General features: G+C 33.8%; 1 protein-coding gene across 1 annotated transcript in view; it reads left to right on the forward strand.

Annotated features, from left to right (window-relative positions):
• Positions 1-16,809, forward strand: part of LOC120353653 — a 72,542-nt gene extending 55,733 nt beyond the window's left edge. The window contains exons 3-4 of the mRNA XM_039438216.1: positions 9,124-9,260; positions 16,516-16,809. Coding sequence (XP_039294150.1) covers positions 9,124-9,260; positions 16,516-16,794 — 416 coding nt within the window. The 3' untranslated portion in view covers positions 16,795-16,809. The remainder of the gene's footprint in view (positions 1-9,123; positions 9,261-16,515) is intronic.
• The last annotated feature ends 1,193 nt before the right edge of the window (positions 16,810-18,002 follow it).

Genomic DNA, 18,002 nt, shown 5'->3' on the forward strand with positions numbered 1-18,002 from the left:
CAATGATGTCTGTTGATTCTCTGTCTCTGTCTCTCTGTGGTCTGCTGTCTCTGTCGCTCACAGTCAAGGCCAACCAGCACCCGCGGCTATCACCACAAGTTACCCGCACCTTTCATCGACAATTTCGAGGAAACAATTCTGAATCCGGTGAGCTCGAAATTTGTTGATTTGATACACGAGTGACAGACATGCTTTCCTGAGTCACTCTCTCAATGTTGGTTCACATTATGCTCTGTTTTCTCCAATTTTATCTTATCATAGTGTTGTAGTAGTTCATGAAACTGAAACAATACTATTTCCTATGTCACATATTATAATAATTTTCTCTTCAATTCAAATGTTTATCAAGAGCATTGATTTTTGAACCTATTTTCGAAATCTCATACACATTGAAGACGAATGACCTACCTTTACCTTTAGAATCTCCTACCTTTTATTGCATTATTGATATTCATCTATTTGTCTAGCTTCAAATTTTGATTCTTCCAATATGTTTATTTTCATAGATATGATTCTATTTCCATAAAACATTTGCCCACAAAATCTAAGAGGTGAATTATTATCTTGAGTAGGTACAATTTTATTATTTATATAAGAGTGAATTATTTTGAGTAGGAACAGTGTAGGAGATTTTTTCCCCACCCAAAAGCAAGATATTTAGTTTCACTAGTTAGAAAACTCTGTAGTTTGTATACAAAAAGTGTAAATAGTGGATTAATTTATATTGTTTCAACAAGGTTATATTTTGAAGAATCATTTGGATTTACTTTTCTGGGTACAGAAAGTGCATTATTCATTCTATTCACTGAAATTATCGAGTTCCAGTATAGTTCTGTTCTCATTTTGTCTCATTGAGTCAATTTTGTTAAATCTCCAACAATCCACCACCTACCACCTACAATCTACAAGTTTTTTCGCTTTCGGGAGTTAATTTATTGCAAATCTATTTTCAATTATAGATTCATATTCCAGCAATATTCTTTGTCTGAAACATCTCTAATAATCAACACCATCAGTCAAAAGAACAAGGCTTATTCAAACTTCGAAGATTGCAAAGATAAAAACACTTGTGATAAATAAATAAATGTTTATTTTCCAAATAAAACTAAATCTACTACATCAGCACTTGTAATGCTATTTGATTCCAAAATAATCAACTTATTCTTGATTTAATACCCAAATCAAGTTTAATAAAAAAACTTCTATATAGATTTTTCATAAAATAATTTCATATAGAATTTGTATGATCTTTTACAAGAGCTTTCCTTCCACCCAAACATATTTCCAGTGACCTTTTCAAAAGCCTCATAGCTGATGGTGTTTCTGAAAAATTTACAACCGCAATAGCAAGTTCATTGCTCTGAAATGGGTTTGATGCGAGATGAACTGTTGGGTCATTAAACAATATGAGTCTGGTGGTGATTTCGCAGAAATGGTCAGGCATGTCTGTGGCTCTCTTGACAAGAGTGAGTTAATGATTGCGGCGTCCAGCACTCGTTGCAAATCATGGACAAGGATTAAAAGCCAACAAATCTGGGACATTGCAAACGATCATGCAGTAAATGCAATTTCCATAACATTGTAGACCACTCTGAACAATACTTGTCAGGATTAAACTTCATCCTGTTTTGGAACGGAAATGTCACAAAAATCTATGTTTCATGGAGAGAATGATGATTCTAGGAATTTGTATAACTGCCAGAAGTTGAGTAGAACATAGATATCACTTGGATGAATATGATGTCCTTATAAATCTAAATGTACATCCCGATTTTCCAGGGATAGTCTTTATTTTTATGTATGTCCCAGCGTTCTCAATTAAATGTCCCGACTATGAGTTGGTATTTAATAGGTATTAGTATTACTGGTATTTACTATGAAATACCAGTGAAAAAATGTATGTTTCAAATCTATCATAAATCGAATGCAAAGCTTTTAATAATTATTATTACAGCCCTAATTCAAACGTCTTCCTAAAAGTCTGGTACAATATGAAGATATTGTTCCAAGTTATGAATCGAACAAGTCGATATTGAATAAATTCTATGATCTGAGAATAAAGCGAGATACAGTATCATATTGATAATCTTGAATCCTCTTACAAAAATAGAAAATATTCCATAAAGAGAATTTTGTTTAGTTGAACGGGTTTGCAAAAGGTTCGTGCTTTTAGTATGAATACAATGAGTTTGTTATCGATTTTTGGCTATGAAATATTTCAAATAAAATTGTTGAAGAACAAGAATTGTTCAAAGTTGGAACAACAAAATCAGGGTTCCTGAATGAAAAAGTAGACTATCATATTACTTTTTGGGAGGGGACAGACGATTAAAAACCCGTCAATGGTTGGAAGGATTTGAATCAGCTGATCACGATCGACCTAGAAAGATCATTCAGATACGAATAGATCCAACAGACCGTGGAAAATACGTGTACTATACAGTAGACCGTAGAATTTCCTTGGTGGCGTCTTAATAACCTACATTATTATTATAATATGCAGATCGTCGAACGTAGATCATCTTACTTTCAACGCAGGTATGCATCATTATCAGCCTATTCTCTTTGATCTGTCAGCATTGATCGGATGGCAAGCATTGATGTTGTTATCATAAGTTCGGATGACAGTTTAAAGTGAACCTCACTAGCTCGGCATTGATAGGAACGTGAAAATACTAATTTGGCAATCAGTTTATTATTGCACTGATAAAAAATCGCGCCTCGTGCAACTATCCAAGGTCGCATTGATGATCACGGAGGTCGCTCACTAGTTTAGCATTGAATGCATTGTTTATTTCAAATAAACAAGAGGAGAAAACAGTGCCAGGAACAGATAGATTTTGCACACGCAAAATTAGTGATAAAATTTGTGATCGTGATCAATTTGATTTGTGATCAATTCTGAGAATGAGAAAGCTAGTCTTAACAGTACAGATGTTCATTATTACTGTCGAACCCAAAATTAAGTGATAAATTATTCTTCTTCATCCATTCCAAATACAGATTGAAAAATCAAAATGAAAGACAGTTTCGTAGTTGTATGTTATGTTGAGATAAATAATCATATTATTAATTGTTTTCTTGCCTCTTCATCTAGTTGTTCATCCAAAGTTTTTCATTCTTCAAAGATGTAGCATTGTAAATGACTCAGGATCAAGTAAGGAGTGATTAAATAAAATTTATTGTTTATTATTATTCAAAGATAGGTACTTATGGGATGCTTTCTTCTAACTTATGTGTCGAGTTACTTTTGCTTCCATTTTCAAAATGCCTTTTTTCTTTCTTTCGAATTGCGGTGATGCCTTATTTTGAATGAGAATTTCGAACTCCTTGAGTGCCAAATCTACAGATCATAGTGAACAATATTAGTGAAAACATTACATACTTGGAAGTACTCTACTCCTTTCTCTTAGGATACAAGTCCAAATTTAATATCGAATGTCTTGTACAGTTTTGTAGTTGCTCTTCCACAAATTAATTATCATTATTATTACATTCTTTTTTCTATGCTTGTACTTTGTGTTCTTAATAGTTTCCGAGTTATTTCATCAAGGTACCATAATTCATGTCTCTAGTCTCGCCCAAAAAATAATTGACGTTTTCAGGAAACAAGTGCTACTTGATATGAACATACTGATAGATACATTTAGCATATAACTTGCCTTGGAAAACCTACAAAACTGTGGAAGTGGACCAATTTAAATAGCGCAAAAGTGCGACCAGAATTCTGTGGTTTCTCATGATGAGGGTAATGAGGGTGGAAGAAAGCGGTTGCGGAGGGGTTAGTAGGGGGTGAGGGAGGAGTGATTAAGAGACATGTAGGGGGGCAGATGAAGAGTGCGGAGGGTGGAGTAGTGCGGTGAGGGACTTGAAAGCGAAGCCCTCCAATCTGATTTGGGTAATTGGAGTCGAGCGACGTACTTTATTGGTGGAAAGCAAAGCCTAACTTGCTGACCACAACACTCATCAAACCAATACCATCAATCCTTCTCACAACTCTTTCAATCTCTCTTTCTCAATCTCTTTCTCTTTCTATCTCTCTTTTTTTTCTCTCTCTCTCTCTCAAAGTTTAGATTTGCTGTTCATTTTTTTAAAAGTTTTTGAAAAGTTGTGTAATTCTGAATAATTAATAAATAAATAAATAAAAAGAGTTGGTAATTTCAAAAAGGAACCAGGAGAACTGAAACTCGAATGAGGACGAGAAATGCAATCACAGAATGGGAAGTTGAAATATAGATGGAAATCGAATGATATACGAGAAATATCAAGAGTGAAGATGGAAAACAAGAGAGAAAAAATTGACTATTCAATAATTCTAGCGAGAGTGAAATTTTGAGGGGAAAGAGTCTTAAAGATAAAAGTTTGGTGAAAACATGAAGGGGTGAATAAGAGGTAAGACTAGAAAAATTAAAGATGAAAAATGATAGTAGCTTTAAGAATAAGAAAGAAAGCGGAAGAGCGAAAATTAAAAGTTTCAATTAAATTCCTCATCTTCAACTAGATGACTTGTACCCTGCAGTCTAAATGCCAAGCTAGGTTAAAGTTATGGGCAAAAAATGAACAAATCGACTAACTGTGACAGGGGGAGGTAGACTCGAAGACCAAGGTGGTTGACCTTTGAGAACGTATCAGTCAGTGATAGCAAGAGCTGTAGGTGTGTCGACTCCATCCAATAAACCCCGCGGCTCTCTGTCCTGTAAATAGCTACCGGCTACTGGTCTATGAACCACATTGCAGCTAGAATAGACTGTAGGATATGCCTACATACTCATGTAGCCTACTTCCAGCATGGCCTTTAAATAGAGCCTAGGACCTGAGACAAATGATTGCTTCAAGTTCAACGGTATCTTTACTCTATGCTAGGACTGATCAATAAACCTTTATGGATAAACCATAGTTTATGCCTATACATTATAATAACCCTCATGCAACGTTATGAGTTTGTCAAACTTACTCAGCTTCACTATATTATAGTTGAATATAGTGAAGTACTAGGTATTTGTATAATAGTATAGGCCTACTATAGATAGTACTTACTGCAGAATAAAGTATTACGGGAGTAAGTCCATACTTCTTTTCCATTGGTACAGACATATAGACCATGTAACTACATAAATATATGAATTTGGTTGTTTTTGATAGCGGAAAAAGACATTAGTTAGTAGTAGTCAGTCAGTGAATGCGAGATACCGTACTGTTATTTTTTTGTAGTCGGTTACCTCTGGTTATTTTCAGATATAGTTTGTAGTTTACTATTGTATTGTGTAATTGTTTTACTGGTGTGACTATCAACTGACATGGAGTGCAGTCAGCTCAAAGTCCAAACAAACTCTAAGGAGTGAAGCATGTCTAGATTGTCTGGAGAGGATAATGAGTATTGTACTAGTATGTTACTTTTGTTATTTGTACCACAGAATACCGATGATATCGAAAAATAATGGCAGAATATTGTATGAATAAAAATATCAATTTGAGTACCCGTTTAAATTATTTTGTCACAACATGTTTCGGACATTAATGCCATTTTAATGTCCGAAACATGTTGTGAAAAAATAATTTAAAATGGTACTGAGATTTATATTTTCATTTATATTAACAGTAGCCCTAAAGAAAGTGAAGTGTAGCCTAAAGTGTAGCCCTAAGTCACTCACAGATCACGTACTTCATATACAGTACTACCATAATGTATCATAATATAGAAACAATAGCATGACAACGCTATTTTTCTCTATGGTATCACTCTGCACTCCGCAAAAGATCTAAATCAATTCAATATAGACTAATATGGTGGAATATTTCTTCCAATTCAGTTTTTTATTAGTGATAATAAATTCATATTATCATCATGATTTTCCATAAGAATAATCATTAGATACAGTAAATGTTTGAAGTTATAGCCAAAACCAGTATATTATAACGAAGTATAAGTCTATTTCAGGAATTGTAAAATATCACTTTTAAAAACCTATTAATCTTTAAAAAATGACATTCTTTGAGAAATCAGTTATTTCTGTTAGAAAATTTTCTGTGAGTTACTGTAGGAATAAGGCTTACATGCACTTTATTGATTCTCTTCTCCTCATTTTTTAATAAGTTTTGTATGCAACTTCACTGATTTTAAATCATGATATTCTATCCCGAACTACAGTCATATAATATGAGAAAACACGAATGGCTCTGGTCTCCTGAATGAGAAAACATGGAAAGCATTGATCATTTCATTTTTTCTAAATGCCTCAATTATAATTATCTTTTTTCCTATCAACCTTATATTTTTTGTATTCCAAACTAACCTGCATATTCATTATCTCACTATGAACAAATTGAAACAGAGCTTTCTCGTGAAATCAATAAGGAAATCATATTTCTCATGAATTTAGATAAGGAAAAAAATTGAAAATTGTTTTCAAGGAAATTGATATAATACATAGAGAAATAGACAAGTGTAAATTTCAACTTCGTTTAGATTAAATTGAGTGCTGTTGATAAACTATCAGGTTCAATTAAACAGTGCTATTTGGAACAGGTACATATTGATCCGGCGGTCTCTCCATATAGAGTGGTCTCGAATAATTGTTATCAGTGGAGAGCAACTTTGTTTGCCATGGGGTCAGTGGGGTGGGGGGTGGAATGGGTTTGTTGGGTCAAGTGGTAGTGTGTGTGTTTGTGCAAGGTTGGGCCGTTGGTCGAATCATCCAACTATGAAGTCTGATAACGCTTATTTAGTGAGAGAACCTGATAAAGTCGCCAAACTGCAGGTTCCATATTATTATTACGTCCATAGCGGAAGAGGAGGTGCTATGTTGATGATAGTTTATTGCCTAATTTTGTTCCATTTTTCTCTGAAAAAATTGTTTGTAGCCTACCTCAGAAGAAGAACACGAGAAATGATTGATGCCTTTTATTCGTTCACATATTTTGGTTATTGCCAGCAAAAAGTACTTGGTGACTAATATAAGACTATATAAAGTATAGTTAATTCTCATATATTATGGTATCAGTTTATTTGTTGATACACTTAAGAATTTGCAAAATTTTATCATTGTAAGATGAGTTTCACCAATATATTCTGAATTGAATTTTGCATCAATCAGTAACATCTGTCTTCTTGGCACAATATTGATCTCAGATAATAATTTATCTTGCTTTGTGCAACCCACAACTGGAATGTTGGTTAACTTTGCTCTTGACGAGTAAAACTTCCTCGAAGAAAAATAAATATATGGAATAGATGATGCTGTTGTATATAGAGGAGAATTATGAAAGTGAAACCGCCAATTCAAAATATAATGTTCATTATCTTATCATCTAGCATTCTTCTTAATTTGTCTTGTTCAATTGATTCTTCAGATGTTGATGTTGAGGCAATTCACAACAGTTGTAAAATGCTACAATGTAAAGATACAATATTATTCATTATTACAATTATCAATCATCACGAATTCATATATTTTATCTGACCAAGACTCTCGCTCAACTCAGAGATGTGGACAATATTCGAAAATCCTTCAGTACAATACAAAAATACTACGATGCTGTCTAATTACAAAGGTTGAAATTTTCACAGAAACCCTGGAAAAGTTTGGAAGGCTGAAAGAATACCCTACATCCATTTACGTTTTTACTTTATGTTTTATGTATGCTGGATATTTATCATCGCTAACTTGTGAAAACTGTTCAGAGTAATTTATTTGAGCGGAATAATAGGCTGGGAAACGCATTTCCTTGTCCAACTCCCACATCTACTACTGAACATGATGCACATTTGGTTGGAATTGGAATTGTGCCAGGAAAAACCTCTTCTCTCGTGCGAGTCTGTTGTTTTCCGGTTAGCGAAAGAAGAAGGGAACAGCAGAGCAAAACCCACAAGCAATAATTTATCCAAGGTGATTGTTTACTTAAGTGGAAAGATGAGAAACGTTTATCTCATCGCTAAACTTGGTGGCTTTAAAACTAATACAAACTATGTAGGTTGTACAGTGCTTAAGAGGAAAATCTGACTTTTTCCGCACATGTCTCAGTTTTATAGTTGAAATAAAAATTATCTTTGTTGGTTGAACATCAAATTTGTTTTTACGAAGCTACTACAAATGAACGTTTTATCATAACAAGCTGTTTCTGGACATGATTTGCTCCCCATCAGACCGTACAATATCTTATAGATATTACTATAAAGGTTAAATAAAAAACTCTATCATTTGGGTTATGAGTATAGTGTATAGAATAGTATAATAATGAAGTAATTTGGATGTTATTTTATCAGTCATGTCTTCAACTGGTGCTTTATCTCAAGTATCGCAAGGCAAAATATATAAATAATTGTTGATTAAACGAAGAGAATTCAATACATACAACGAACTTCTTATCCTCTTCGACTTGATCATGAATTTGAATTCATTGATCTCTTGCCTCATAACCAATAGTTCTGAAACTTAAATTTGACTGGATTAACTCTACAATAAATTGTTGGAGCTTGAAAGAAGTTTGCTCTCAATTATCATAGATTGTATAATTGTATCCTACACTTGACAAAGTAAATACTTTGGGTACATATTTCCTCATTTTAACAACATTAATATTGTGAATGATATATTTTGAATGTCAATTTATTGATTCTACTCATTTTATACTTTTGCTCTTATTATTCCAATGAAAAATAATTATCCTAAATAATTCTTCTCAAGACAAATTGAACAAGAGCTAACGAAAACCACATTAATTCGGGTAACTGAAGAATGCATTTCAAATTAATTACGAGTTCCCCTTCCATTCATTCTTTGATTATAGTTCATTGTTTTCGAGCATTGTCTAGAACTCTAGATGATTCTATTTCATTAAGGATTGCGCCTCTTTGTTGAAATCCTTTTCACAAGTTGTCTACGTAGCCTTCAAGCTAAATTGCGCTGGCTTAGCTTCAGCAATCATTTAAAGAATTGATTGATTTTCGAACTCTCAACTCATGAGCCCAAGAGCGAATTTGCCTTAATAATGTAAGAGGGTGATAATAAGTAAAAATGTGGATTCATAGTTTTGATAGCCATAAATGAGGAAATAACTTGATGCAACATAAAAACTCGTTTTTAATAAAATTCTAACAGATTTGTTAACTTTTGTTTGTTGCAGCGTTAGATTTGGCGAGCATCAGCGTTGTTCAGGATGCATTTGTAATAGCAGTGGACCAACAATCGCGAGAGAGGCTAGAAAGACTGTCAGCGCTCAAACGAATCAAGCCTGTCGATATCCAGGGATTATCGAAACAGGTCAGTGCCTCTACATTAGCTGACATCCATCTAATACCTCATTCATCAATTCATCATGCTCATTATCACTTACTTCATGTTTTCCCGCTAGTATTTAGAAATGAGGCAGTGTTTTCTGTTTTTCGTGAGAGCTATAATTTCAAATTTTCCTTAAAATTATATAATTGATCGAGAATGATATAGAATCCCTTTCAATATTAGTTGAATCTAATTTATCCGCTCATTAAGCTTATTAAATACGTCACAAATCATAATATACAATATTATCGGCATCTGGAGAGGACAACAGGCAGAGCCCAAAACAGTCTCCCTCCCTTAGTCATGTAACAACTATAACAATTTTTGAACTATCAAACTATTCAACTCTTACCCCATGTAAAGGTGGGTTTTCGAACGATCCGCGTTCGGCTGCGTATGCGTATAGTTGACCGAGCGAAGTGAGGTCTAAGATTCAAGTCGACGGTTTGGCATTTCTCTTAATGTTTAAATGTTTGAATGTTAAAATGTTAAAATGTTAAAATGTTAAAATGTTAAAATGTTAAAATGTTAAAATGTTTAAATGTTTATATGTTGCGCATTTACGGCTAAACGCGGTAATAGATTTTCATGAAATTTGACTAGTATGTTCCTTTTTTAATTGCGCGTCGACGTATATACAAGGTTTTTGGAAGTTTTGCATTTCAAGGATAATATAAAAGGAAAACGAAGCCTCCTTCATACGCCAATATTAGAGTAAAAATCAGACTATAGAATTATTCATCATAAATCAGCTGACAAGTGATTACACAGATGTTTGGAGAAGCCTGTCTATTGCTGTATTTCCATAAGGTCTATGGCTTCAATCAGGTACTTGTGGACGAGAATACTGCATGAGGTCTACTGTTCACAGAACTACTAGTCAAAATAGCAACTTTTCCAAACAATAAAAAATAGTATCTATTTGCATCGTATATTCACTCAGATGGTATGGTACGTCGTTCCATTTAATGTAACAATAATTTTAATTCTGAATTACGATTTCAACTGAATGGATATAATACAAATAGATACGAATACATTTGGGAAAGTTGCTATTTTGACTAATCGCATACGCAGCCGAACGCGGATCCGCACAAACGACAATAACCCATCTTTAGGGCCACTCCCGTGTTTCGGATGGACACGTTAATCCGATGGACACGTTATCCGTTGGTCCCGGTTGCCTAAAAAGCAGTCGTTAGGTCATGTCAGAGGCCCTGAAATTGATCAGTTGCGACCTGGAAGCTCTGACATCACATCTCATCCAGCGAGGTCACTCTCATATACCTCTTACCTCTTGTCTTTGTCGTTCTTGACTCTCACATTTTGGGAAACGTAGAAACTTGGAAACTTGCAAGGTCTACAGGAAGAATTCTATGATGTTGCTTTGAGAATAAAATCAATGGGTGGAAATGGTTCATCCAACAAAGCCATTTTTGGAGTACCTGGAATAGGGATGGAGCTAAGTTAGTTTTAACCGAAAGATCACAGGTTAGATAAATTGAAGATCACATTTTCTCTGGAAAAGTCCCTCCCAGTAGGTGCCAATCTGGTATCTACAAATGTTGACAGAGACTTCCCGACGGTCAGAGAGTCTTGCTCCACTCTCCTTTTTTTAAAAAAATGCAACATTCACAATTCACAAGAACCAGGAGGAGATCCTACTTGGACGGCGATCCTAGATGAAATTCAAATTAGTTGATAAGTGGCTGGGCTGAGGGCTCAGAGCTGTGGTTAGTTAGGGATGAGATGGAGAAGGGTTGGCGTTGGCTGATGAATAGTGCTTGCTGCCTGAAGCCTGATGCCCATCATAAATCATCATCAAAAGTCGGAAGCGGTCCTACTTCAGATTGTTCTATTACTCACGTTGGCCCTTTGCCTTTGCCTAGGGCTGAGAATGTTTGACTTTGTGTCCTAGCAAACAACTGACAACAGCTATGGAAATAGCAACACTGAATACAGTGGAGAAGTGGAGTAGATAATAATATAATGCATACGGAAATGAAACTAGAGAATTAATCAGGGATAAATTGCTATGGGATGCATCTAATTTGCGAATGCCTACTTCTTCTAAATTAAGAATAATTTAAAGAAATATATTAAAAGAAAAAAATATAAATATAAATATAATAATTTAAAGAGAAAGGGAAATATTGGGAAGGAAACATAGATAAATATCAGTATTGGATGATTATTGATTTCGAACCTGGAAAATGGTAAGCAATTAGTTCAAAACCTCTTCCAACTACTGTTAGCCCTTTTTATTTTGTATATTTTCATTATTTATCAATACCAAAGCATTGAATTCGGAAGAAAATAGCACAAGGATCATCTTATTATTTATCTACAAATTTAATGTCATTACATGATTGTGTATCGTGAATAAATATCAATAAATAAAATTATCACAAACTGACTTTCGCTTTGTGAATTCAACCAACAATCATAAATCATAGTCACTTTCAAATATTTTTTTCTCTTCCATTGGTTTATTGAAGATACTATATTTATTATTTTTCATGATTTTTTTCACATTTTGTGTAGTTGAGAAGTTGATATTTTGGTAATTGAGAAATTGTCAAAAAACCACTGATTTATTCACTGATAAATCAGTGGTTTTTTGACAATTTCTCAGTCTTTTTCATTCAATATTTTCATGATTTAGAAGAGAATGATGGGCAAGAATTAACTTGCATAGAAACTGTTGCTTATTCCACAGTGATATTGTTTTGAAACTAGGCTATATTTTTCTTTTTTTAGATAGGTATGTTATGAACAGGTCAACAATTTCATCCTCACCATTTTCAATGATAATATTAGGCCTATGTTACCAACGTAATATACCCTGCTTTATCCAAAGTATACATTCCAAGTTCTATTGAATAAGTTTTCTCTTTTATATACTAATTCTTCATTGTTTCATTATAAGTACCGTAACTAAAAATTTGTTTAAGAAATTTCATTCGGATTATTTGACTTATGATCAACTTTTTTCATTTTCAATGATTCTACTTTATTATTTGTTAAATAGAATATGGAGAATAATGTAAGGCTTAGGTATTATGTCTATCCAATAAATAAATATCGCGCTCATCTGTGTCTGTGAATAGCTAGTACAAAGTAAGTTGAGAAAAGCTGTTTTTAAATTTAAAGGCAAGAGGATGCAAAAAAAATATTATTTTTCACCCACCTTTATCAACTTTACTAGCAGGTAACCCGTGCATCGCAAGGGTCTATTTCAAAACTTGACAAACTGAAAACTTGACGTAATGGAATCTAGAAGAATTGAAAATAGGCCTATAAGAATCCTCGGTTGATTAATCCTGCTTGATATGCAGCATTTCAAGTAAATCAGTCCAGTAGTTCAGACGTGATGATGCGTCAAACATAATTTTCCAGTACTTTACACCTGTATACGTGTATAATATAGTTCTTTCCTTTATTATAGTCTATGATTATAGTCATCTTCTATGATGATAGATGGATGAATGATCATTGTTATTTTACTGGATAGAATAAGTTGAGTAGTTTCCCTTTCAGAGGGACTTTTGACAACCCACAAAACTAATTTTTCATTTGAAGATATAACGAAAAGGTACATAATTATGACCTTATATTTTTGCTCAGCTTGCCAAAATACCCCTCATTCCAATATTAAAATTCTCGACTGACTGAACAGTGAGTCGATCATTCTATCAGGGCTCGAATAATTTTGGAATTTTAATTGAATAAAAATGTAAGAGAATAATTTCTTATGTAAATATCAACACCTTTATTCAAAGACATATTTTTATTAACTACATGTGTTTTCATACAGCATTGATGAAACTGTAGACGTTTATTAGCACTTTGTCTCAAAAAACTGTTCTAGCTGAAAAATTAATAATCTATGCCACGTGTAGGCCTAAACAATTGCATCAGAAAAACAAAGTTTCAAAACTATGCTTTTTCCAAACAGGTGAAACTATTTTAAGAATAGTTGGATCTATTTTGACTATAAATCACGGATAAAGGATGAATAGAAATTGAAATAGGACGAAATAATTATAATAAATTATGATAGATAGGCTGCACATAAAAATATAGTTCTCTACACAGAACGTTCTACTTCAAGACTATGATGTTAAAAAATGTTAAATGGTTCACAATATCTCATTAAACCCTCATTAGGGTTTCTGTTCGGAATGGAGATACCCCAGCTCCCAGCAAGATGCTTGTAATTGTTCAAGTTTCTTGAATCAGTTCTCACCAGGATTTGATTTTGTTTCTCACCAGAAATTGTTATTTTTTATGTGTATTCACATCTAAAGAAATTCACTTGAAACTTTCACACTGTCAGCAGTCCTTATTTATAAGAGGAATGCCTCCCATTCAATCAATGCTGACAGGATGAAGTGAATCTCACTATGCATTAATTTGGCCAAAACACCACTGATGACCCAAAAAACCCCATGTCACCCTACAAACCCCAAAAGTATTAGTTCCTTGAAATTTTCCGCAATAATGTAGAACACATGTGAGCCATGAGCCACACCCATCAGTTGTGTCATTCAGGTTGATAGCAGGGTGCATGTGACCATACAGGAAGAATACATCTATTTGTTGGTCTCTGATGTGACCCATTCCCTTGGACTGTGGCCGTTTGCCGGGGCTTCCGATTTAGATGGAGGCAAAAATAATTCCCAAGACACGTGTTTCTCGTGCGGGTGCACATGTGCGTGTGGGAGCTGGGAGGATTGATAGCGTGTAACAAAAATAATAAATTGGGTGGACAAGATTTTTTTGACGAGAGTTGTGGATGGGTTTCTTCTGTCATCGTCTTGAAGGGTCGACCTTCTATGAGCAAGACTCGCTTTTATGATCATCCAGCTATTCAATGTAATCGTGTATGTCTGTTTAAGGATTCTCTTTAATAGTGAAGTATTCAATAATTATTATTGGAATATCTATTTATTAATTTTATATATTCATTTAATTTTTTGGAGTTATACATTAATTTGTTGAATTATGAAAAAAACTGGTGAATTATTCTACCCTCAGTAGCTCATATTCTTCTGAGAGAAGTTATTCATTGCACAATAATTATTGTTGAAAAATACATGCTAATGTGCAGCAGTGTGGTCCATGATGAAGATGCAGTAAATCACATTGATATGGATTTTATCTGAATCTATTCATTGATATTCCTTTGAAAAAGACATTCATTGCACGATAAAATACATAGTCTACTTGCAGTGAATGTACTTTATGAAGATGCAGCTTTTCTAATTTGAATTTTTCATTGCTTGTCATATTCTGTGCTTTTAAATGTGTCCTGTTTTTAAGAAGAAATAGAGAATTCAATAAAAAATCACCATCTATTCTTTACCCGCTTGATCTTGATGTATTGGAACTCCTTGGTCATGTACTTTGACAACTACAGGATTTTACACCAAGATCGCCCAAAGTTTTTTCTCAAGTTTACCATCTTTCTGTCTTTCTCCTTCACTCACTGGACCCCATATGGACCACAAACCCTCTTCATCTTAAGAAAAAGGGATCTGGAAATATAATTGATTACGGTTCCTTTCAGCGATTGACTTCCCCCTAACTTTTTGCCAACCTACCAAATTTCCTGGATATGTTCTAATTTGTTTCGCCTTTTTGTCAATCCTTGTACGGTATTGCTTATCATTTTGCCTGCTCTGGTAATAATAGAAATTAGATTATATCATCCTGAATATCAGGAATATTATTCTGATGTTATTCATTATCTATTTTCCAACATGAAGTTGGTGCATGTATATTCGATCGAATTTTAGCATAAATCGTTTGCTTTAGTCCACTATGAGAGACATGATTGAATATTTCCACTTAATTTGAAATAGAATTCACACTTCTATGATAATACACAATACTCATTTATTAATCAAATTAATCCAATATGATGATGAAGTTTGTGATGATATTACAGAAGTTGAAGATGATTTCTATGGAGGTAGAGAGGTATTGCAGTTGCAGAGGAACGGGTTTTTTCTGACACTTGATACTTGTGAGTGCTCCACAAAAATAAAATGTGAATACTGGTATCGGCCGAGTGATCTACTTCGATACTCTTGGCAAGAAGTTTCTCCCATATTTCCACTGAAGCCTGGGGAACTTTTTTTCTGTTCATAACTGTTTTAACGGTATATTAAATCCACCCATATAAATTTTCATGGATGCAGGGTTTCCAGTCTTGGTACTCAGACATCCAACATTTTCTAGATTGAGCTTTGATTAATGATTATTATCAGTCAACATTATTCGGCATATATGATTTTTTATATAATTGCAGAATAGATATATTATGGAGATTGCATACTGTAACATTGAATCTCTATAGTATTTTTTCCAAACAGCAATGATAAAAGTTGCTGTGCCCAATATAAGGATCAATATTCAAACAAAAACATTTTCAATCGATATCAATATATTTTTATAATCGCAATAATTACCAGAAATGCTTCGTACTCAATGGTGGAAACAGAATTATTTTATCCCATGAAGAACGAAAATAATTAGATAAAAAATTAAATTGGCAAAAACTTATCGATAATAAGATAAAATAATAAGTATATAATATTCCAATATAATGTAAAAATGAAAAGCTTTTCAACAATGTCACTTTTTATCCACGAATAGGGATGGAAATAGAAGAAAAAGAAGTTTCAATTCAAAGATCCAATAGTTGAATCTGTCCAGAAATTGAATTAGTGTTGAAATCATAACTTTGTTGTTGAATCGATCACATTAGAAACTGGAAAGAGAACAAGGAATGGAACTAGGAGAGAGAAGAAAAACATCAAATATAAATAGAAAGATAATATATTAGTAATAAAGAAAGAAATGATAGGTGGTGAATTGAGGCGTAAACTAATATAAAGAGTGAATGTGTAATTAAGAACTCATATCATTACAAAAAGCTGAAATCTTCAATCTTCATCTTCAATGAATTAGTGAAACTTAAGCGTGAATAACTGTAAATCCTTTTCATGAAAACAAGACATTTAATTATTCAATTCTGAGTGATATTTTAGGTAGTGATTCGATTTAATAGTTTCCTGGCTGTCTAAATAGTAATAGCTGTCTAAATTACTAGTTAGTGTTTTGAAATTTAATTCTGAGTGATAGTACTAAGGAATAAGTACGGTAAATGTGATTAGAAATAAATAAATTTTATTAGTGTAATCAATCAATTAAATTATTTGTTGTGCAGTTGAACCAGCAGCAGAACCCCGCTACAGAAGCCGAGCTGAACGGATTCATCGAGAACAGTCCGATCTATGTGACCGAGTTGGGGGGATCTCACCACACCGCCTCCACCACCCCTCCGCCCACTGCTGGAGCCGCCCCCGGCCCCACCCGCCCCTCACGGCCCCCACTCAGCAACGGTCACAGCGAAGAGGGCCCTGAGGAGTTGGAACTCAAGCAGGTAAGCTGCAAATTTCTTTTATTTTATACACGTAGTCTTATTACTTACGAATCATGGCAATGATTCAAGAAAAGGGGTTTGGAAAAGTACTGTAGTTCGTGAGGCACACATCACTTATTTCTCCCATCTTTCCTTCTTGCACACTACATTTCTCCCACATTCATGCAAATAAATTCAGATATGTTTTATCCAATTTAACTTATATTATCAGATTATTCCTTCATCATGATACTTCACCTCAAATGTACACTCACACCTTTTAGTCAAGCTTCGTATTATATCTTGAATGGATGACGATCAGACCTTACAAGCATACGTGTACAAATTCCACTTATGTCATTCAACCTACCTATGAAATGAAAATCTATGAAATGACTTATATGCTATTCTATTCCTACTTCAAAGAGTAATGTCTGATTCACATATTAGATAATGAGATATTAGATATACAGTGGATGGATGATGAATAATGTATACTACACACACACAGTATTTAAGTTTTGCAAAACCACCAAAAGAACAAAATTCTCACACTTTATAGAATTGGCTGTAGCCTAAACAATATTTTTTTAATAAAAATATCGTGCATGAAATGAAATGCGGTCTCATAAAACGAGTCAGGAAAAACGAGTCTATTGATTGAAACATCAATAGTGGACACTCAATAATCTCATGTTAGAATTAAAATTACTCACTAATAGTTGGTACCGTATAGATTTTCTCATTTCTTATAACATTTTCCACAGTTATTTTGTGAGTGTGAGGAATGTTACTGAATTAGACAATTGATTTATTCAGCTACATGATTTAATCTAGTAAGAATAAACTTGAATCACAAGATATAGGCCTACACACTGCATGAAATACAATTTTTTCCTCAGATATACATAACGATATTTACTATTCTACAAATAGGAATCATACCGGCACAGAAATGATGCATCTTATAACTCTTTTCACTTGGTTTGTAGCATAGGACATGCGTGGGTGTTTTAATGTTAGTATCAGGTATAGGTGCGCCGAAATTATCGTTGGATGACAGTTTTTTGTTGTGTGCGATACTATCTGCTGTAGAAGGGCAGTCAATTGGATGTCTGTGCTGAGTCGATGCTGAGCATAATAGCGATTGGCGGTTGATAGGCTGGGGACGATCGCTGTTTTATTTATTTTGTTTTTTTAGATGATGAGTCCAGAGACCTTGAATTTAAGCTTAACCGTCGACCGAAATTGAATTTGTCCCATGTTTCATAAATGCGTAGGAGGACAAAGTA

This window comes from Nilaparvata lugens, chromosome 11 (genome assembly GCF_014356525.2).
Source record: "Nilaparvata lugens isolate BPH chromosome 11, ASM1435652v1, whole genome shotgun sequence".
Lineage (NCBI taxonomy): Eukaryota > Metazoa > Arthropoda > Insecta > Hemiptera > Delphacidae > Nilaparvata > Nilaparvata lugens.